The sequence below is a fragment of the Canis lupus genome, chromosome 2 (assembly GCF_003254725.2).
Source record: "Canis lupus dingo isolate Sandy chromosome 2, ASM325472v2, whole genome shotgun sequence".
Classification (NCBI taxonomy): Eukaryota; Metazoa; Chordata; class Mammalia; order Carnivora; family Canidae; genus Canis; species Canis lupus.
Window position 1 is genome coordinate 65,224,818 of NC_064244.1, and position 22,063 is coordinate 65,246,880.

At 43.0% G+C, this 22,063-nt stretch overlaps 2 protein-coding genes across 15 annotated transcripts in view; one reads left to right on the forward strand and one right to left on the reverse strand.

Moving 5' to 3' along the window:
• SIAH1 (siah E3 ubiquitin protein ligase 1) overlaps positions 1-7,427 on the forward strand; it is a 78,773-nt gene extending 71,346 nt beyond the window's left edge. For 11 of the 12 annotated variants that reach the window (XM_025447084.3, XM_025447083.3, XM_025447087.3 and 8 more), the window contains one exon: positions 5,438-7,427. In XM_025447084.3, the coding sequence (XP_025302869.1) occupies positions 5,438-6,288 (851 nt within the window). In that variant the 3' untranslated portion in view covers positions 6,289-7,427. Of the gene's footprint in view, positions 1-2,530; positions 3,140-5,437 lie in introns of those variants that run through there. The other variant, XM_025447082.3, reaches the window with a different exon arrangement.
• A 4,764-nt stretch (positions 7,428-12,191) lies between these two features.
• LONP2 (lon peptidase 2, peroxisomal) overlaps positions 12,192-22,063 on the reverse strand; it is a 94,197-nt gene continuing 84,325 nt past the window's right edge. For 2 of the 3 annotated variants that reach the window (XM_025447079.3, XM_025447081.3), the window contains exons 13-15: positions 16,108-16,315; positions 15,498-15,688; positions 12,192-12,610 (exon numbers count right to left, since the gene is read on the reverse strand). In XM_025447079.3, coding sequence (XP_025302864.1) covers positions 12,389-12,610; positions 15,498-15,688; positions 16,108-16,315 — 621 coding nt within the window. In that variant the 3' untranslated portion in view covers positions 12,192-12,388. Of the gene's footprint in view, positions 12,611-15,227; positions 15,286-15,497; positions 15,689-16,107; positions 16,316-22,063 lie in introns of all 3 variants that reach the window. The other variant, XM_025447080.3, reaches the window with a different exon arrangement.

The window sequence follows — 22,063 nt, forward strand, 5'->3', positions numbered from 1 at the left end:
CCTTAAATGTTTTGAAGAGTTTTATTTAATCCATTGATTCCTAATAAATTCATAATCTGAACCTGTACTTTATTTTACAGTGAATATTATATCATTTCTAGGAATAGTTTTTGGAGAGGTAAAAGAAGGCTGGTGATATTTGCATTCTACCTTTTTTACTAAATTAAAAATGCAAATTTCCCTTATTTTGACAGTTTTCACAACTCTCAGACTAATCTTGATAAAGCAGTTTATTTATTGTCCCTTTTGAAGAAAAAATTTGCTAAAAATCACACATTTGTATCATGCTCCAGCCTGTACCTCCTGTGTATATTATTTGTAACTTGCTTTACAATACACTGTGATTTTTCCATGTATGATTACATTTCTCCATTTTGAGCTTTTATTTTGTGAGTAACTGTGTTCACTTATTGTTGCTCCTGTAACATTTTCAGAGGTTCAGTGGTAGGTGTTAAGGATGCAGACATCTTTGAGGGGGGCATTATTTGCCTGCCATAGTAACATTTTATAAACTTCAAAAATATGATTGTTGTATATTAATTAGTAGGCATGAGATATGATTAAGCAGAGAAATTGTTCATCAGGCTTTATAAAAAGAAACCAAAGTTCTCGCATGAAATTGAGAATAAAAGTTTAAGTCTATCCACTTTTACTGCAAATATGTTCATGTGACAAAGCAATGGTTAAGTGCTCTGAAATAATTGAGAGCATTAAAGGTTGATTATAAAATATTTTGATGTAGATTACAATCTGCTTGAACATAATACCAAACTGGACTTGAGATGTAGGCTTTAGAAAGTATAGGTAATAGGGTGCTCTCACTAAATTTTGGATTTTTGTTAACTTTGTATTCTATGGGCATGTCTTAGTGAATCTAATTTTTGTGAAATTTTAAGCTCTATGTAAAACCAGTGTAAATATACTTACTACCTAGTTGAGAAATTTATTAGGGTTTATTGTGGTAAAAATTAGTTAAACGGCAGTTGATCTTTGGCAGGCATGTTTGATCACCTTTACAAACTAAAAGTATCTTTTGGAACACACACATTGTAGGTATCTAGTAGATGACCTCAAGCGAGACAAGAAACTCTTGGAGGTGTCAGGTAAATACATATTTTGGAGTATGTAGCATACCATCTATGATGTACATGAATTACCCATCTCCTTTAATCCAGACAAAAGCTGCGTGAGGCTGGAAATTTTGTCCCCATTTTATGGTTGAGCAGGTGGTGAAGACTAGGTTTGGATCCAGCTGTGTGTAGGAGACTCCAGAATGATGCCACTTTTATTGTCCTGACTCACTTGTTGAGAGGTTTGTCTGTAGGTTAATGGTTTTCAGAGACTCTGTAGGGCTCTGTAACCTCTTTCGGAAGTTTGGGAAAAGTGATCCCCCCTCCCCCCCATCATTCCTTCTCTTTGACTTGTTTTATACATTTAGGTTCAGTTTTAACTCTGGAAAGGCAGGGATGCCTAAAACATTTGAAGTCGTCTGCCCTATCAGCCTGAGACCGCTCTAGGGTGAATGTATTAGGAAATGAAAATGTAGGTAATAATAATTTATATTTGTCAGTGAGCAGACTTTATCTAACTTCATCCATATTTCTATTCCCAATGATGTTTCATGTAGCCTAATATTAACGTGAGGTTGAAATGACTGAATACAATAGGGTCTGGAAGTGATTGGAACTAAAATTTGATTTGGAAAATGGGTAATCTACAATTTACTGCACAGGGTTCATTCCCACCATGAGCTCCTGCTGTGCGTTTAAAGGCTGCCCTATAAGCATGATATAATGACAGGTTAAACCCCTGAGTGTACCACCTGACGCAGGGCAAATCTGAGGCCCAGGACTTTATTGGGGCCCGTGTAATGCTTCTTTAAAAACACAAGCTTCTCTGTTTAATGAGGCCATTTAAGATGGTTTTCCCAGACTGGGAAGAGAATATAATCTCAGTTTGGAGGTTGAAGGAGTTTAATAGAGTTACGGGTGTTTACTACTCTCACTGCAATCTATTCGAAGGAAGAGAAGGAGTTTCAAGTATGATGTCACCAGGGATAGAAGTGGAGGAGTGAGTTAGAATTGAGGAAATCGGGTCGTTGACGCCCAGTATATAGTGAACGAAGTGGGGAGAGTGCTTTTACTCTATGAGCACAGTTCACACATGGTTAACCAGGAGAAGAGCACTTTTCTGGCCACGTAATTCTCATATACTCTATGTAGGTCTTAGGTTGAAATCATACAGAATTGGCAGCATCTGTTTTCTACAGAAAGACATGTTTCGAACTAAATGTAAGCTTGTGGAAATGGGTGAGGTTGCAGTGTTGCCTGGGGTCGAGGGCAGGGTCTGGGTTGTGCGGGGCAGCGCCCCAGCGGCCCTGGGCTGGGGGGCGGGGCTTGCGGGCGTGACCACCGCGCCGGCCCCGCCCCGCCCCGCCCCGCCCCGCCCTGTCCGGCCCCGCCGGCCCCGCCGGCCCCGCCCCGCGCTCGCTGCGGCTGGGCTGGGCTGGGCTGGGCTGGGCGCTGCGAGCGGAGGCCGGCGGGCGCTGCGGGCTGGAGCAGGCTCCCCCAGCACCGCCAGGCCCAGCCCTGGGCCCCGCGTGGCTCTCCGGCGGGCCGGACCCTGCGGCAGCTCCGAGCTGGCTCCGGGGTGCGCCTGACCAGCCCCCGCGCACCCTGCAGCCCCATCCTTCACCCACGCTGGCGGGCTAGTGAATGTGGGGAAGACAAACTTCCAGGGCAGGCGGTTGAGGGCCCAGCGGAGGACAGCTCCGGTGATGGCGCCCATTTTTGGAAACGCAGGCGAATTGGAGCTCGCGGGGAGGTGTGGTGGACTCCTGAGGGGACGGGAGAGGCTTCGTTCCTCTGCTGCTGCGGCAGCCGGTGCTTCGGAGGAGTGAATGGGGGATCCTAGAGCAGGGCGCTTACCTTCGCTGCTTGAAGACTTGAACTCCGACGTGCTTAGGAGCAGGACGTGTCCATCCAGCAGGGCCTCTGTTACAAATCGTGTTTGCTCCTGGGGGAAGGGCTATGAGCCGCCTGACTTCTCATGACCGGGAAGTCTCCCTTACCTTTTCCGTACTCCTGGAGGGGCGTCTTGCTCACATGTCTGCCAGCAGCTGGGACAAGGAAGAGAAAAGGTATTGACACCAAGAGACTGGGATGCTTAAAGTATGAACCGGGAAAAGTTGTGAGCTGGGGGAATCGGGATCAGGGAGTGGCTGCAATGTAATTGAGCTCTAGTTTGCATTGCTGTTTCTTTTGATCTACTGTACTTTTCTCTGTTTAAACCAAGCTTCAGGTTACGTCATCACTCCTGCAGGGTTGTCTGAAGACACTTGAGTCCGTGGTTCCTACTGCAGGGCTGCTCTGTGGTTGGGGTTCTTTTTGTTTGAAGATGGAGCTGGGTTCCACCTTTGGTGCTTTGGGAGGTTTTAGCACCTTCTGTCCTGTAATACCTCCATTCGCAAGAAATACCGGCCTCATTTCACTTGTTTTCACTCTTTAGAGATTTAAACTGTTTTTTTGTTTTTTGTTTTTTGTTTTTTTTACAATGTTTGCAAAAGTAATAAAGATAATATTGGAATGTAAGCCTGAATGATTGATGATTATGTATAGTTATTTGCTCGGTCTGGAAATGAAACGATAGTATTTTTCTTGCTTATATTTTCCTAGTTCTATTATTTTGAATACAAGCCGAGTTTACTGTTCCTTGATGTGATTAGCTTGTTTGGTTTAGTAATTTGAAAAGGCATCAGTGGTTTAGACTGTTTTGTGTGCAGGGAGCCACTTTCCAATTCTAACATTGCTCACATAAGTGAGCAGTATAAAATGGACCACGAGACAGGCATACAGCATATACGTGGGGCATTTTGGCAAGGCTGAGCCCGTTGTTTCCAAGTGATAGAAAATGCATGGATCATCGTACTCACAAAGAATCAAACACCTGGGTTGTACAGTGTTTCAGGTGATGAGAATTGATTCCCGTTGTCCCTTAAGTCCATGTGACAAGCCACCTTATGGTGGAATTCTGTACTTTTGTAGACTCTTGAATTGTAGAATATTAACTTTAGTTGACAGTGGACTATTTTTTTTGTCACCCTCAACCCTCACTTGGTGTCTATCCTTGAGTAATCTAGAAGTCCAGTTGCTTTTATATAGTCACATGGGTAACCAGCGTTGTTTTCTTAAAGTCAGGTTCTTTGCAGCAATAATGATTACATTGAGGAAGCATTAAATTTGAGGCATTCAATTTTAGTTTTGTTAGAAATATGGTTTGTATAGTTGTTGGGAATACAGTCTTGGGACATCAGTAGACTGATCTTTTGTTACCCCTGAGACAAATATGGCCTGTCATATCCTAACAAAGTAGATTCCTGGGAAAGGTATTTATTTGCTTTATCTTTCATTTAGCCTGACAAATTAGTTACATTGTTGTCATTTCTTCCAGATGACATTTATCTCAAATAATATTTATTCCTGTGCTGATGAATGCTTCAGCAACACTAGTGAACCCTAGGATACAAGGAATTCTTAACCTGTTTACTGTCCCCAATGTTGCATGTGTCTCTGGTGTTTTAATCTTTATTCTTTAATTACTTCTTTTCTTCCCCTTTTCAAATTATATGTAATTTTATTGTGCAATGGAAATAGAGTAGAAAGATGTACTTTCTCTGAGTACCTAAAAACTTTTGAGATTACCCTCCATTTCTCTTCTCTTTCTCCCACCTTTATTATGGGGCCTACTGATCAGTAGGAAGTAAGATTAATTAACACGTAGCTGGTGTTCAGATTCTAGGGGAAGACTTAATAGATGAAGGTGCATGATGGGATGGCAGCAGACCCTTCCCCTGACGACCCCTCCATCCCTAAATCTACAACTGAAGCAGATAACTGTTTGCCATTAGGTGGAGTTAATCAGAGCTGATGTCCTGGGTGATCCTTTGGATTACTTGTGACTGACTCCCTGTCACTGTTTCGAGCTGCCTCAGAATGGAAAAGAAATGGACTGAGCAGGGCAATTGAACACCGAGGGAGAGGGGAAAGTTCAGTGAAAACAGCTTTGGTTGAACTTAAGCTACTTAACACAGGGTTTCTTAGTTGTTTACAGTCTGGTTTCTGTTTCAGCATTTATTCCATATTGTATAATTCATCCAAAGGGATTTTTAATATTTTTTTAAGAAAGGGAATTCTACATGTGTTTTGGGACATTTTGATAAAAGAGATTTTATCTGGTCCACAACTCCTATAATACTCAAAATGCATAATTCGTGTAATTTGTGTTTTTTTTTTTTTTTAAATCCTTTACTCTTTTTGCTCACAGTATGTTTTTCATAAAACTTAAGTATTTCTGGCATGTAAACATTATTTATAAAACAAGTGAGAGTTTTAATTATTTCTCCTGCCTCTTTTTATTTTTATTTATGTTTTCGTTACAGAAATGAGCCGCCAGACTGCAACAGCATTACCTACTGGAACCTCAAAGTGTACCCCGTCTCAGAGGGTGCCCGCCCTGACTGGCACAACCGCATCCAACAATGACTTGGCGAGTCTTTTTGAGTGTCCGGTCTGCTTTGACTATGTGTTACCACCCATTCTTCAGTGTCAGAGTGGCCATCTTGTTTGTAGCAACTGTCGCCCAAAGCTCACATGTTGTCCAACCTGCCGGGGCCCTTTGGGATCCATTCGCAACTTGGCTATGGAGAAAGTGGCCAATTCCGTACTTTTCCCTTGTAAATATGCCTCTTCTGGATGTGAAATAACTTTGCCACACACAGAAAAAGCAGACCACGAAGAGCTCTGTGAGTTTAGGCCTTATTCATGTCCGTGCCCTGGTGCTTCCTGTAAATGGCAAGGCTCTTTGGATGCTGTCATGCCCCATCTGATGCATCAGCATAAGTCCATTACGACCCTACAGGGAGAGGATATAGTTTTCCTTGCAACAGACATTAACCTTCCTGGTGCTGTTGACTGGGTGATGATGCAGTCCTGTTTTGGCTTTCACTTCATGTTAGTATTGGAGAAACAGGAAAAGTATGATGGTCACCAGCAGTTCTTTGCAATTGTACAGCTGATAGGAACACGCAAGCAAGCTGAAAATTTTGCTTATCGACTTGAGCTAAATGGTCATAGGCGGCGATTGACTTGGGAAGCGACTCCGCGCTCTATTCATGAGGGAATTGCCACGGCCATTATGAATAGTGACTGCCTAGTCTTTGACACCAGCATTGCACAGCTTTTTGCAGAAAATGGCAATTTAGGCATCAATGTAACTATTTCCATGTGTTGAAATGGCAATCAAACATTTTCTGGCCAGTGTTTAAAACCATTGCATTCAATTTCACAGAGAATAAGGCAGCCGTCTGCCTGTCAACCTGAAACTTTTGGTAGGTGGAAGCTAGACACATGAAGGTAAATAAAAGGAAAGGCTGTTAAATACAGGAAACAGTTGCATGTAGTAACACTAATATATTTAAAAATAAGTCAACAGTAAACCACTGAAAAATATATATATATACACCCAAAATGGGCATCTTTTGTATTAAGAAAGGAAGCATTGTAAAATAATTCTGAATTTGTGTTGTAGATTGAGTGTACTGTTGAAAAATACTGGGTTTTTGTTTTGTGTGTGTGCCTGCGAGTTGGTGTGCGTGCGCGTGTGTGTGTATGTGTGTGTGGGTTTTTTGTTTTTTTGTTTTTTTTTTCTTTTAACCGACAAGCCATGTTGAGTGGTCTTGGACCACTGCTTTTCCCCTTTGTGAGTCAATACATAGTGCTGCTGTGTGTGTATATTTTTTTGTGTGTATTTGCTAATTTTTATTAATTCTAGTTTTTCATTAAATAAATTGGACTTTCTTTTCTGTAATTCAAGTTTTTCCTCACTTTTTTTTTTGTACCTTTTTGAAGTTAGTGTCTTTTTGATATGCATAATTGTTTATGGTAAAGTTTATACATTATGTGTTCAATACGTATTTTCTTTTCCCCCATTAATCAGTTCATTAGAAATATTTTACATTCAAGTCTTTTGAGAAGATACAAGTTCCAGAAAGGAAAGGTAACAGCAGAAGAATTATCAGAAGCTATTTAAAGCAGCTGTAAGATGGTCTCTGTTTCTGTCTGTCTCTCTCTCTCTCTTTCTCCAGTTGAGTCATACCTTTAAACTTATTCTTTGAAAGATTAGGGAATACTGATTTTTTTTTTTGATACTGAAAAAAAAATCAGGCTTTTTTTTTTTCTTTCTTTGAAATATCTTGGACAAATCACATGTTTAAAATTTGTTCTTGTATTTATTGGTTTTGCAGAAGAAGGCATCGTCTTACACAGTATTTGTAATCAAAAGCAAATCATTTGTTTAAAAAAAGGCAGTTTGCAAAAAATGTTTTTGGTCTTTTATAATTCTCATTAAAAGAATATCTGGCAAATTAAAAACTTTTATGTGTCTGCTTTAGCCCTAAGTTTGATTAAAATCCAAAGTTATTTTCCTGTTCAATTCTGTACTTCATAATTGAAAACAGTATGCTGTATTTCGAGGTGTGATAGATTTATTCTAAGCAAATGAATGGGTATATGATCTCTATTTAAAGAGTTTTTTTCTTCCCTCTTGCTGACATTTTTATTCTCACAACTCTGTTAGAAGACTAAGTTAAAATGCTGATGACTTTTTTCTCCTTAAAGAAAACCCATTTAAAATGAGTTAGTGTTTCCTAGCGTACTAGTTATGAGCCTGGGCTCTACAGCAGCCTTCCAGGGCCCTCATGCCAGTCAGTCATGGCTCTAGCCCACTCACCAGCTTTGGGACCTGCTTCAGTTTCCTAATGTGTGAAGTGGGGTTAATTATGATAGCTACAAAAAAAAAAAAAATTATGATAGTTACCTCAGAGGGTTAGAAGGGATATACCAGTAAGTTACCCAGAAAAGTGCTTTGCACATAATAATAAGCACCCAACAAATGTTAGCTGCTGCTATTATGCTTTTAACTAGCACCATATCGAACAGCATCCTTAACTGTTGCTAATTACCCTGAGGCACCTCACAAGATTCTGAATGGCCAAAGATCATTTTATTTTGTGTGGCTTTTACGGGTACACTAAACTTAGTCAAAAAGAATTTGGACTGCCCCCTTATCCCACCAGCCATTCTGGATAACAGAATTTACTTCTGTTAACCACTTTCAGAATGAAGATTTGTGTGATCTCTTTTCCTACAGAAGCATTATTTTTTGAATTGGTTATCAAGTGTTTGTATAGCCATTTTTGTGGTGAAAGGGAATAGGTCGACCACAAATGTGTATCTTGGTCTATTCCCATTAGCATGTGTTTAGAAAAGCAGTTTCCCCCCTACATTTGATGTATTGAATACTTTTGTGGAGGTGTGTCATTTTATTTTTACAATATTTTAAAGTGTTTCTTGGATTACAGTAGTACTATATATGCTCAGTGTAGGGTTGGAAGTTAGAGCACACACAAGAGATCTCTAACTGTCCAGAGATGACTGGGAACATTTTTATTTTCCAGTCCTTTGTGTATTTACATGTGCCTACACACTTATTTTGAAATAATGTAATTTTGCAACCCTCTTACACATCACTTCAGTCCATGCATTTCACTTTAATAATCTTGGAAAGACACCATTTTGGGGAACCTTTGTAAGGACTGACTAGAATTTTAGCCAGTTTCCTGATGTTTACATAGTGCTTTGTCCTGTTTGCCCATGTAAATCTTTTCCAGGTATTTATAAAAAGGCTGTGAACATCCTTAAATGTTTTCTTATTATATTCGTGAGACTTCTCAGTTTCTGGAGAGTTTCAGTGGACACTTAAGAGTAGCAGTGTGAAGGATTTTTTCCCTTTCATTGTAACCTCATGTTTTGCTAATTTATGCAAATAGTAATTTTGTGTGTTTGACATCCAGTAAGTTCATCTTTTGTTAACTACTTTAAGTCCTCTTCATATCTTGGTCTAGAGGGATGGTGAGATCTATACCCACATTTCTTGGTTCACTCAAGATATTAAATCATCCTTGTTACAGTCAATATTCTACTTTCTCCTATTAATGCCCTGCCTCGTTTTTTTGTGTTGTGGTGTTTTCTTTCAGGGAATTGTATAGGGGTAGGGTAGGTGTTACTCTCTAACTTGCTCTTTTGCATTTATCTTCTTTAACTTGAATTCATTCTATTGAATTGAATCATGGGCCACTTTAATATGTTGATTGTTGGGGAACAGGTTTCTGATTTACTCTGATTTTTATAACATTGCTTAATTTCTTTTAAGGCTCACATTTCTGCAAACTACAGGTATGGCAGTGGCTATATAGATATTTTGGTTCACCAAAAATCCTAATGCCCCTCGCTCCCCGAGCACTTGATTATAGAAAGTTTACCTCATTTTGGTGGTTCTAACTGGAAAATAGGAAGCCAGCCTACTCTCCCCTCAGCCCTTAATACCTCACAACATGGATGGCACCTACCTAGTGTAGGGAGCTCCTGGTGGTAGATACCACTAGCCACCGTGTCCAAAGATGGGAATCCAAATCCTCTGCATTTCAAACAGCCACTACCAGAGATGGCACTGGAAATGAAACCCATCTGCATTCCCACTCTTACAGAGAGAATTTGTGCAATGAGCAAAAAGCAAGTCTTGATCAATGTCAAGGAAGAAGCGGAAAGGAGGACATATTTGTGTTTTGCTCAGCAAATGCAATTTTTTTGCCTGCCTCTTATTTAAAAACAACAACCCAGTATGTTTAGTGGCCTTTAAATACCACTCCATAATCAGGAGACCTTATTTGTGGTCACAGATTTATAGACTGATGTTAAATATTTTATGGTCAATCACTTAAATGGCATTTTTCACTGTAATCAGAAGCACTAAATAAAAGACCTCAGCCCTGACACGGTTAATGTTAAGTTTCAAACAAAAGTGGGCAGAGTCCAGTAAAAACGTGTGTTTTAAGCAGACCATAATTTCTCAAGTTCCAAGACACTTAAAGCTTTATTTAGTTTTCATACTTTTGAAAGCTCATACATAAAAGGCATATGGAGTACTGGTTAAATACATCTCAAGGCCTCACTTCTAGCCCTACTTAATTAGAATTTGAGTTAATCAACATTTTCAATAAGACCCCAGCTGTGATACAAAGGGTGTTTGGGTAACACTTTAAAGAACAATGCTGGGAAAAGGTACTAGGGAAATGCAAATCAAAACCAAGAGCTGCTGCTTCACACCCCTGGGACGGGCTATTACCAAAAAGAAGCCGTGGCACGAGTGGAGAACTGGGGTCCTGGTGTATTGCTGGTGGGAATGGCAAGTGGAGCAGCAAACGCCGTGCAGGAGTCATCTGTGGCTCCTCACAAAGCTACGCATGGACTCATCCTAGGAGCAGCAACTCTACTTTTGGGTAGTAGTAGGGACAGGGATGGTCGCACACTCACGTTGACAGAATTCTTCACAACAGCCAAGAGGTGGAAAAACCCTGACATCCTGGGGCGAATGGAGGATATGGGGCCCGGGTTCAGAGACCCGAAATGCTGAGGCTTGTGGTCAATGTGGCTGAACGACAACACACTCAGTGAAGCTGGAAGGGGCAAACGTGGAGACCGAGGAGTTTGTGTGTGCGTGTGTGGCGGGGGTGGGGGGGACGTGAATGGAAGAAAGAGGAGTCACTGTTCTGTGGGTACAGCTTAAGATAATCATGGGAAGGCTTTGGGGGGGGGGGGGATGGCCAGACACCGTTGTGACTAATGTCCCTGAATTACCCACTTAAAACTGGCCCAAATGGTAAATTCTCTCTTGTCACAACAAAAGCCAAGTGAATAAAACTTAAAAAAAACTGAAAGCAGTGCCAGGGAAAGGAAGGTCCAGCTGTTCAGCGGACCCGCCCCCCCACCCTCAGCAAGGGCCGCGGCCTAGAGCCGAGGGCGCCCCCAGCTGCTTGGGGCTGAAGAAGAGCGCTGGTGGGCCCCACCTCGTCCTGAGCTCTTGCAGTTTCTGGGGGTGTGGGGGCGTTGCAGTCTGGGGATGGATGAGCTCCCTCTGCTTGCAGAAGATGAATTAGCATCATGGTTTCCTTTCCTCCCCTGTGAAGATGACTGAATAGAAGCCATAAAATCCTAAAACGGTGGGAAGATAGTCCATGAAATGGTTTTTAAAGTGCTGGTGCGGGGATCCCTGGGTGGCGCAGCGGTTTGGCGCCTGCCTTTGGCCCAGGGCGCGATCCTGGAGACCCGGGATCAAATCCCATGTCGGGCTCCCGGTGCATGGAGCCTGCTTCTCCCTCTGCCTGTGTCTCTGCCTCTCTCTCTCTCTGTGACTATCATAAATAAAAAAAATAAAGTGCTGATGCTTTTTGCTCCCCCACTGGCCATGACGAGCCCCGTAAGTGGAGCCCCAGATCTGGATTTGTAATACCAGAACATGTTCAGATTTTACTAGCAGGTATTTGGGTAACGTGCTCATCCAGGGCATCCCAAAGTATCTTTGCGTATCTAACATTCCGTAACAGAAGATTCTATAGTTAGTATTATTTTAGTGTCGTGTTCGCATTCATCTTCAGCAACACTTCACCACTCCTGCTCCCATTTTACAGGTAAGGAAAATGAGCAGAAGAGCCTGGAAGGAGCCAGACACAGGAGAACATGGAGAGTCTATGGGGCCTGGCACAGGCCAACCAGGCGGAGCGGGGAGGTGACAGGGTCAGGGTACCACGGTGGGGATCATCTCAGGATGGGCAGCAGCCTCTGAGGACCGGACTTTTTTTTTTTTTTTTTAAGATGTTCCTAACAGGCCACTCTGCCTGGTAGAAACCGCCAAGTTTGGCTGCTACTTCCTCAGCATAAGCCGCACCCCGTGTTGGAGTGTGCAGACCTCACCCCGAGCTTCACATCACTTGAATACTTACTTTGGTGTGGTTTTCATCTTTGTCTTGGGGCCCCTGTGTCAGTCTCCTCAGGGTCCAGCAACCTCTCCCGGTGGCTCTTCCGCATGCTGATCCCGCAGAAGAGCCACCTGGAGGGCGGGTTAAACTGACTTCTGGGCGCCCCACCCCCACCCTCCATAGTTTGTCTGAAGGTCTGGATCTTGAGAATTAACATTTCTAACAAGTTCACAGGTCACACGGATGCTTCTGTCCTGGGCACCACACTGAGAACTGATGCTCTGTACCCCTCCGGGGACAGTGATGATTCCACTGAAGACAATTTGATTTTTATTAATCAGTTTATTAACATTTCTGTAATCAACACCAGCCACCACTTGAGTGAGATTTGTTACTGTTGTGATCGTATTCACAAGTAAGGGACACTATGCTGACCTCTACGGGTATGAACAAAGAAAGACCTTTTCAATACCTCTTGGCACTTCATAACTTGAAATTCTGAAAAGTTGAGATTTGGGCCTACAGTTTGCTATTTAAGAGACCAGGTCTGGTGCTGACAGTAAAGCCACCATCAAAAGCTGCATTAAGAACTTCATCCAGGCAGCTTGCTGTGACAAAACTTAAATCCTGTCGTACGTTGCCCGGGATTTCTTCAAGGTCTTTTTCGTTCCTCTGAGGAATGATGACTCGCTTCAATCCTGCTCTGTGCGCTGCCAGCACTTTGTCTTTAATCCCACCCACCTATAAGGAGAGAAGAAAGTTACTCAGATTTCTGGTCATCCTCAGACTGTAAGAGATCCGTGACCCAACTTTCTTTCACGGTTATTTAGAACATCGAACTCATCTCCCGATTTGTTATAGTGCGAGCTGGGAAAGCCACTAAAAAGGTTAATATACAGTGAATTCTTTGTTTTAATTTGTGTTATATCCAATCCTTTTAATGGGGGAAAATTCTAAATTTTTGATAGATACGAGCACCTCTTATGTCCATGATCCCTTTTTACACTGTCAGGTTAGTATTTATACCCCATTCTGTAATCAAAACAATCTTATCTATAGGTCGATTCTGGCGAAGCATTACATTATTTTGACCACAAATCCCATTCCTACAGAACTGTTGTGTGCCAGGATGACTTCCTTCTCTACAGGTTTAAAGCCATAACTATCTCTGTGCCACTTGATGAAGAAACCATATCCCAAATGATCTAGGCTCTTACAGTGGTTTTAAAATAGGTCCAAAGTGGTCCCTTCACAAAGAGGGGAGTCTAACTCCCTTCCCCTTGGATGTGGGCCAGGCTTAGAGACTCGTAAGAAACAGAATGCTGTATGACTTTCAGTTAACCAATAAGAAATGAGAGCTGCTGCTGCTGCTAGGTCTGTCTCTCTGCATCTCTCCCTGGAGGTAGCCAGCTGCCATATTTGAGATCACCCAACAGTCTCTGGAGAAGCCGTAAGGTGAGGAACTGGGGTATCCTGCCAACCAGTCAGGTGCATGGACCCCAGTGCACTGGGCTGGTGTTCTGACTGGAAGATAGGACTCTGAGGCAGACAGCTCAGCTAAGCCTCTCCTGAATTCCTGACCCACAGAGATTGTGAGAATAATAAACATCATTGTTTTGGGGTGCTGGCAGCTCTCAGGCATAACCCCCAGAGCACGTAAGCCCCGCAGACAGCCCCCAGAGCCCTCCAACCGCCCACACCAATGCTGGCTGCCCCGGAGCCTCGGGCACAGGCCCTCCTCTGTCCAGGCCCTTCGTGTACTGCTGAAGCACGTTCTGAGTACCTTGCTCACAGAGAGCCTAAGACAAAGTGACTCCTTGCATGTCTGAAAATGCCTGTTTTCTCTCCTGTTGGACTGGTGGTAAGACTGTGTATACAAGACTGGATTTAAAATCATTCTCCATCAGGGTTTTGAAGGTACTGCACGTCTGGGTGTCACTGAGGAGACAGCTCTTTCCTCGGCTGTCTGACCAGTCGTGGGGATGACATCTTTCTCCTCATTGCTGTAAAGCCCTTTCAACCTGACGGTAACCTTCAATTCTAGGAAACGGTCCATTATTTGACAGTTTGCTAGATTCCGTTTCCTCTTTGCTAGAATGCCTGCCTGCCTGATAGATACTGGATTTGCCTGATTGCTTTTCTATTATTTTTTTCAGAATACTTCTCTAATTCTGAAACCAAAGTTTTCAGTCCAAGTTTTGTCCTCATTCTCTGATCTTGAACTGTTCTCTGAAGTGCCAGCTTTAAGTATTTTTAAATGCTGTGGCTTTTCTCCTGTTTCATGGAATAGGTTTAAAACTGGAGGCTTACTGAAAGCTACCACGGCCCAGAGGGATGGGAAAGTCTTGACGTAGGTGCTTATTTGCCCTGAGAGCGAGGATCCATGTATGCTATGGAGATTTCTATGAATTTTCTTTGAATCCCCTGGTTTTGTTTCCCATCTCTTTCCTGCTCTCCTGGTCCGTGCCTTGACACTCTGAGCCATGCTTTTCCCAGATTCCCGCCGAGAAGTTCATTTCTACCCCTAATTCTGTTTCACCAGCCAGGAGGACACTCTCTTCTAGAAGTTGGCTGAACGCTCAGCTGCTGACTCCCCACTCATTTTTGAGTGTTTGTATTATCCCTTTCACTCTTTGCGTAGTCTACCATCTTGAACTAGAAAGCTGAAGAGTTCATGTCAGTAAAGCATTTGCATTTCCTTTTAATAGCACAGCTAGTATTAGCCACTATTAACCACTATTACGGTCTCTTTAAATGCAGTAATTCCTGGGTAAGGTGAAGAAAAGAGATCAGCCATTCCGTTCAAGTACAGACCTACAAATGTCTCATAATAATACGGTTGACTTCCTGGCTGAATTTTAAAAGTTGGCGAAATGAGAGCAGTTTTAGTGATCTTGAATGGTGATTCTACGATCTGCTTTCACAATTATCTTATAAAATATAGGTGTTCTCAGAATAAAGAATGTTCTTTTCTCACTTTGCTAGGAATTCGCCAAAACTCTGTTGTAGACTGGTACTGGTAATGAATGACTTAAAACCCTAAATGACCGCTCAAGTTCTCTGTATTTTATGTGTTTTCCTAAGTAGTTTAGGGTATGGAGGGGAGCCCCAAAGCTCCATATATATAGAACTTTAAAAAAATTTAGTAATTAGACATAGCTGGTCTTTGTTATTACAGCTTTCATTTTCTACTGATTTTTCTAAAAATCTATCAACTACAGTAATCTAAGTTATCTATAGGAGGTCTCATCGCACAGGGACTTCAAAAGTTCAGAAGTTAGCCTAAAGTTTAAAAAAAATCAGCTGCTATCCTGTTTTACATTGAAGTTATCTGGTTAACAATTTGCTAACTCTTCACCTTAGCGGCTGACATTTCTGATGACCAGAAGTATTTCTTTCCCTCGCAAGTCTTCTTTCTTAGTAGAAGGGAAAACATGGGGAAAATTGTCAGTATTTTATATGATCAATACTGAAAAATATGAATTAGTTACAAGCATAAAACTTTAAAGTGTTTAAAGCTAAGGTATATATATATATATATATATATATGAAGAAGAGAAACTATTATTAATTTAAACTTAAAATTAAAAAAATTTAAAACCACATAAATCACTTTCTTCAGACTTACTGGAAGAACAAGACCTCTCAGTGTGATTTCTCCAGTCATGGCTACATCTGAACGCACCAGCCGCCCACTAAAAAGTGAGGCAAGACAGGTTACTATGGTAACCCCAGCAGATGGTCCATCTTTTGTGACAGCACCAGCTGGGAAGTGCAGATGGATGTCTGTGTTGTCAAGAAGATCAAAACTTCCAGAAGCTTAAAAAAGGAAATAAGGATTTTAATGTTGAAAATTAAACCTGTTTTCTTTTTCTCCTAAAAAAGAAAATCAAAAAGATAAAAATGAATGTTTTGGGTAAATGAATTCCTCAAAATATTAATGGGTGGTACAATTAGAGTGGGGTCTGGAAGAAGAGTTTTATTCCATTCCAAGTAGAACTGAAAACAAAACCTTGAAATCAGTTTCTAGTTCAGGACTAGCCACACAGCCCTAACATGGGAACTAGAATTTCTATGGGTCTTCAAAATCAAAGGTTTGTACTTTCTTGAAGGTGTATAACTCTTCCTCTAGAGCCCATCTTAATCTTTGTCCCAGAACTGAGAGAGGTCTCCTAGAGCATGGGCCAAAGGCTCCTCCCCGCTTCCCGCTGCACCTCCGGCTCAGCTGGGCCACTCACCATTCGTCAGATGGTACTTCTTTGCATTGCTGCGGAGCCAGCTGATGGCGAGATGGGCAGACTCCTTCATGACGTCCCCTAGCTGGCCAGTCAGAGTTAGCTGACCTTCGCCATCCATTCGGCTTGCCTCCACGAACATGATTTCCCCACCTAAGGGGGTCCAAGCCAGACCTATTGCCACTCCTGGTTGACTTAACCGTTCAGACACCTTGAGAGAAAGAAGAAAAACGATCAGTCACCAAGACTGGCCAACCCCATCACAACACGCTGCCAGAGCCTACCTCTTCAGTTTAGGCTTCAACTCAAAAGGATCTGGAGTCACCCCTTAACTATGTATAGCTTTCTGCCAGAAGAAAAACAAAACTTCCTGTTTGGCATTTATCAGAAGCAATTTTACCTTAAAATACGTGTGAATTACTGATTAGGAGCCACATTTAGTTACATGTGCTCTAATTTTCAAGGAACAAATCCAACTGTTTTATCTACTTAAATATTTGTATTAGGCTGCAAATTTATAAATACTCCAGAACCTAACTGCATTTTTTAAAAAAAGATTTTATTTATTCATGACAGAGAGAGAGAGAGAGAGAGAGGGAGGGAGAGGGAGAGAGAGAGAGGCAGAGACACAGGCAGAGGGAGAAGCAGGCTCCATGCAGGGAGCCCGACGTGGGACTCGATCCCCAGTCTCCAGGATCACGCCCTGGGCTGAAGGTGGCCCTAAACCGCTGAGCCACCAGGGCTGCCCCTAACTGCATTTTAAGTAATCGTACATTTTCTTCTGAAAGCAGAAACCCTGTTTCAGACACACATTTAAGAACTACTTGCTCCAGTGGCCAAGTATGAAGGCTTGTAATAAACCCCCTAGATTTTACTTCTCTGCCACGTTACCATCTGTGTTATTGCTGTAGGAACACTAGAAGATAATACTCCACGTGTGCCTGGAGGCCCACTGTGTGTCCTCACTGCTGCTGGAAACTGAACGTGACATTTGCCTGAGACCACGAGCCCGGTGATGAGCCAGTTCATCCAGGTTAGGAGAACACATAAAAGGAACAGTATGGTTGAAACACAATCACATTCACTTTTACTCACCCTCTGAGCCTCCAAATTCCCTATCCCACCAAGCTACTGTGTCAGAGGAGCTGAGTACAACGTGTCAACCCACCACTAGCCCAAATAGGACATGTTTCCAGCAGAGGTAACCTTCTCAGTGAGGAGAAGCAGAACCAAGAGTTGGGAGTTTCTGGGTAAAAGAGCTGCGTTGCTGATGCTTACTTCTTTCCAAGGGGCTTAGATGGTGAAAATCCTGACTTTAAAACACTCCAAAATCACATGTGGCATCCACGAAAGCTAAGAGGCACTTAGTTTTGGTGGCAAACCTGATAGCATGTTTTGAAAGTTTGTTTCATATTTAAAAATTTTAATTCTAATTAACTTCATCTGATAAGTGAGAGACTTGGAAGTCCAAACGCTGAGCCAAAAGCATGTTCCGGATTCCACCTCCCTCAGCTCTGGCACTTGTCCTGTTCCATATGTACTTGAGGAGAAAGACATAGATGATCAATACTATTTAAGGAAAACATAGAAACTATTTATAAAAGTGCTCCCGAGGCTTGTCTTTTTCTAATATAAAATAATTTCCTATACCTTTACGACATCTACTCTGGGTGGCTCTTTTCTGGGGCTGAGTGAACTAATCCTGAAGAATAATCCTCAGGACACTGACTCATGTTAGTTCATTTAATAGAAAAAGCCATTACGCTTAGCGGTTAGCTGTAACAAGAACCACCCCTTTTTTACAGCTTAGATCCTCAAAACTCATTTTTCAGAATACCAAAAACGCCCCCGAAGAATCAGGAGTCAGGTGCTTGTTGACTACTGTTTCACAGTCTCCCAACACTCTCCATCTGTTGGAAGCCTTGTACTCCGGGCAGAGGTGACTGGTGCATTGTTCACAGAAAGGATCGGGGGACAGATAAGTGCATATGGCCAAGCCAGAAACATTTGGGCCCACAGGCACTTTATTCAGACTTGATGGGAAGTGATCTCATAGTAACCTGAAGACGGGAGGATGACAAATCTGTGATTTAACAGCAACATACAGGCAGGAGAACAGATGGGCTTGATTACCAGCAACCCTAGAATCTCTGTAATTACGGCTAATAGTAGTTATCTAAAAGGTAAAGGATCTCTAATTCTTAGACTTGGAAACATAGTGGGGGGGAGGGCCGAGCGAGCAGGGTGGAGTGGCAGAGGGAGAGGGAGAAGCCGACTTCACCCTGAGCAGGGAGCCGGGCTCCGGGCTTGATCCCAGGTCTCCAGTATCATGGCCTGAGCCGAAGGCAGACGCTTCACCGACTGAGCCACTCAGGTGCCCTGTCGTGTTTTTTTTTTTTTTTTTTGAAACTTTATTTTTATGTGATCTCTACACCCACCACGGGGCTCTACCTCAGCCCCGAGTTCGAGATTAAGAGTCCCAGGGCCCTAACTGAGCCAGCCAGGCTCCCCTGGAGTCGTACTCTTTGAGAGCACGTGCTCTGAAACTGTAACAGTTACACATCAGGTTTCTATGTATTTTTGCCTCAGAAATGAGCGGAGTACGAGTAACTGTGAATGTAAAGACATGTGCTCCTTTCCTGCTGCCATGCACACTTTCCTAGCCGTCTTAACCCCTCCTCACAGAACAATCTATCTCCGAGCACTCTGTACAAAGTGATTCAACACAGTAATTTCAAAACTATGTTTATCAGTACTTTTCTATCAGTTTCTAATTGCACTGCTGATCCGTGGAATCATCAGTTATATGAGCCAAGACAGGCCTCCTCGGCTCGAGACTGAGAATGTTTTCCCCACTAGATGTCAAAGTGGAGCACAAACACCCCAAGCTCATTTTTGCCGTTCATTTTCCCACAGGTATATCCTTACACTTCCATTTCCTTATCTGTTAACTACATCTTGTTCAAAGAAATGGTTGATTTCTCCTGTAATAATTGTATCAATCACGTAAATATGTAGATTGAAGGAGTGTTGAAAATGTTTAACGAAAGACCTAATTAAGAACAGACCCTGTCTCCCAAAGTCTGGCCGCACCCCTCACAGCCCGCGGCAGCGTCCCACCTTCATCCCCGGCACCGGACCCTGCGGACCGAAACAGCAGGTCGGGACGGCCCCGGGCCCCCTGCGAGCCTCCCCCAAGGCTCACAGTTTGGTGCCTGTTACTACGGCGGCCTCGGAGAGGGCTGGAGGGTCTGCCGGTCATTCCATGCTCTCCCGAGCATCCCGCCTGAGGCTCCATCACAGCTCGTAGGGACCTAGTGGCAAATACCTCTCGGAAGGGCAGACTAAGACCATTAGACAAAGTCACGATTCTGCTCCAGTCCGGGGACACAACGGGCATGTACCGAGTGCTTTCGTCTACACAGCCCTGAAGAGGTGCGGGCCCCTCTGTGGGGAGCTGGGACGAGTGTCCTAGAAGAGGCTGGGCAGAGCTGGGAGCTTGGCTCTCCAGGGAGCCAGGGACTGCGGACACCAGGGCCCCCACGCACGGCGGGGAGGCACCACCTGAGCTACCAGAGGGCCGCGGCCCGTGCAGGCTCTGGCGGCGGTGACGCTTACACTATAAACTGGCGGCTTTTATACCTCAGAGCACTTTTTATGCTCCTGCCAGGGTTGTCACCATGGCAGCTATCCATCTGCCAACTTCTTTCAAGTCTTTGTATGAAGATCCTAAGCCTGGAATTCATGAATATTTCATTTTTCTAGTTGTAAATTTGTTTCTGTAGTGTTTAGAAAAGGGAAGGTCAGATCCCGTTTGCCTGGAGGTGCCGGGGTCTATACAGCACTGTCCTCTCAAAGCTGTGTGAAATAGCCCCAGCCTGGCCTGGCACTGCACACTGCAGACAGCCAGCTGCTTCCAGCCCCGTTCAGTAGAGCCTTTTCTTGGCAAAATCAACTCGTGGTGGGGCACCGGGCCAGGCTGAGTGTGCGGCATCGGTGCCGTAGGACACAGGCGCGTGTGGCACAGCAGGTTTAAGTGGAGTGGATGGGGAAGTAATTTACTACCAGATTTCTTTTGGACGTTTCACTAGTTTAATAAACTTTGCCCATTTCTAGCACCTGATTTTGTCTCAAAGGCAAACATGCTGATGGAATCTCCTGGAATTCACATTTGGATACATTCCATTCAACATGCTTTTATTTTTTATTTTCTAAAAGATATTTTTTAAAGATTTTATTTTTTTAAAGATTTATTTATTCATGACACACACACACACAGAGGCAGAGGGAGAAGCAGGCTCCCTGCAGGGAGCCCAATGTGGGACTCGATCCCAGGACCCTGGGATCACGCCCTGAGCCAACGGCAGACGCTCAACCACTAAGACACCAAAGTGCCCCAAAATTTTATTTATTTCTCATGAGAGACACCAGAAAGAGAGAGGCAGAGACATAGGCAGAGGGAGAAGCAGGATCCTCTCAGGGAGCCCGATGTAGGACTTGATCCTAGGACCCAGGATCACACCCTGAGCTGGAGGAAGGTGCTCAAACACTGAGCCACCCAGGCGCCCCTACTTTCAAAATTTTATTTATTTATTTATTTATTTATTTATTTATTTATTTATTTATTTATTTATTTATTTAGGAGAGAGCGAGAAAGACAGTGTGAGTGAGTAGGGGAGGAGCAGAGGGAAAGGGACAAGCAGACTCTGCTGAGTGTGGAGCCCAGTGATCATAAGATGAACAGAAATCAGGTGTAAGTGCTTAACCAACTGAGCCACCCAGACACCCTTAATCAAGTTGCTTTTAAAAATCTGCATGCCTATCTTCTTTCCTTTAATATTATTATATTTTAGGGCAGTGACCTTTGGACAAGGACTTTTTGTACACCACTGGAGGAAGCCAATGCTGAGGCTTTAATACAAAATATGAATGGAGACTGCAATACTTAGAAAACATAATCTTAGGACTAGCAGGCTGGACAGGACATAGACACTTAAGGGTGTGCAGGACTGGCTTTCTGCGGCTGAGAATTAAATTTATCCTGCAACGACCAGAGCTTACCTGTTCTTCTGATTTATGATCTGTGAGTTTAAGACTGTTCCTGCCAGAGAATCTTGGTCAACTGCAAGACTGGCCAGCTAGGATATGTACCCAGTGAAGTGGAAGCTTCTCCTGCTTTCACTAGGAGGCGGATGACAATTGTAAGATTCTCATTTCATCCTAAGGATGTTCTTGTAACCAATAAAAGTAATTACAACCGAGTTGACTGTTATTAATGGCAATCTCCTAACTGACCAGATCAAGTAAGATTAAGTAACCGTTATTTGATTCCTGAGCCCTTCCTACTTCCTCTGCACCTGGATGTGGCCCGGGCCCAAGCTTCTGAGGAAGTACTCGGTGCTATGTCAGCACGCGCAGCATGATGGACACCTTGGCCACTGCAGACACCTGTGCCCTCGCTCATTCCTTTCCCACCTTCTCTCCCAGTGCAGGGAGAGCTTTCCTTAACTTTCCTTTTCTTAAAGTGAGTTTAATTGATCCTGTCTCTTTAGGAAATCTCATTGTATTGGAAAAGGTGACTTACGATAACTATTCCTAAACTTGGAACCTAGACTGAGTTCCTAGAACTCATTTCTCAACCTGCTTAGGGAATCCTAAAAGGTAGAACTATTAATAAAAATGTGCCTTCTTACCCTTCTTCCTCACTGTTAGTTTGCTGGATCAGTCATACTTTTGGCACTAACATATTTTTGCAGACTTACCTTTGATGAAAATGAAAAATAGTAAGGGGTGATGAAGACTATTAAATGCAGGTATAAAATTGGAACTACAAAACAATAAAAACAGGATTTGGGTTTTTTTTTTTTGTTTGTTTGTTTGTTTTGTCTTTTTGGTGATTGGGGATGTTAGTTTTTATTTTTATTTTTTAAAAGATTTTATTCACGAGAGACACACAGAG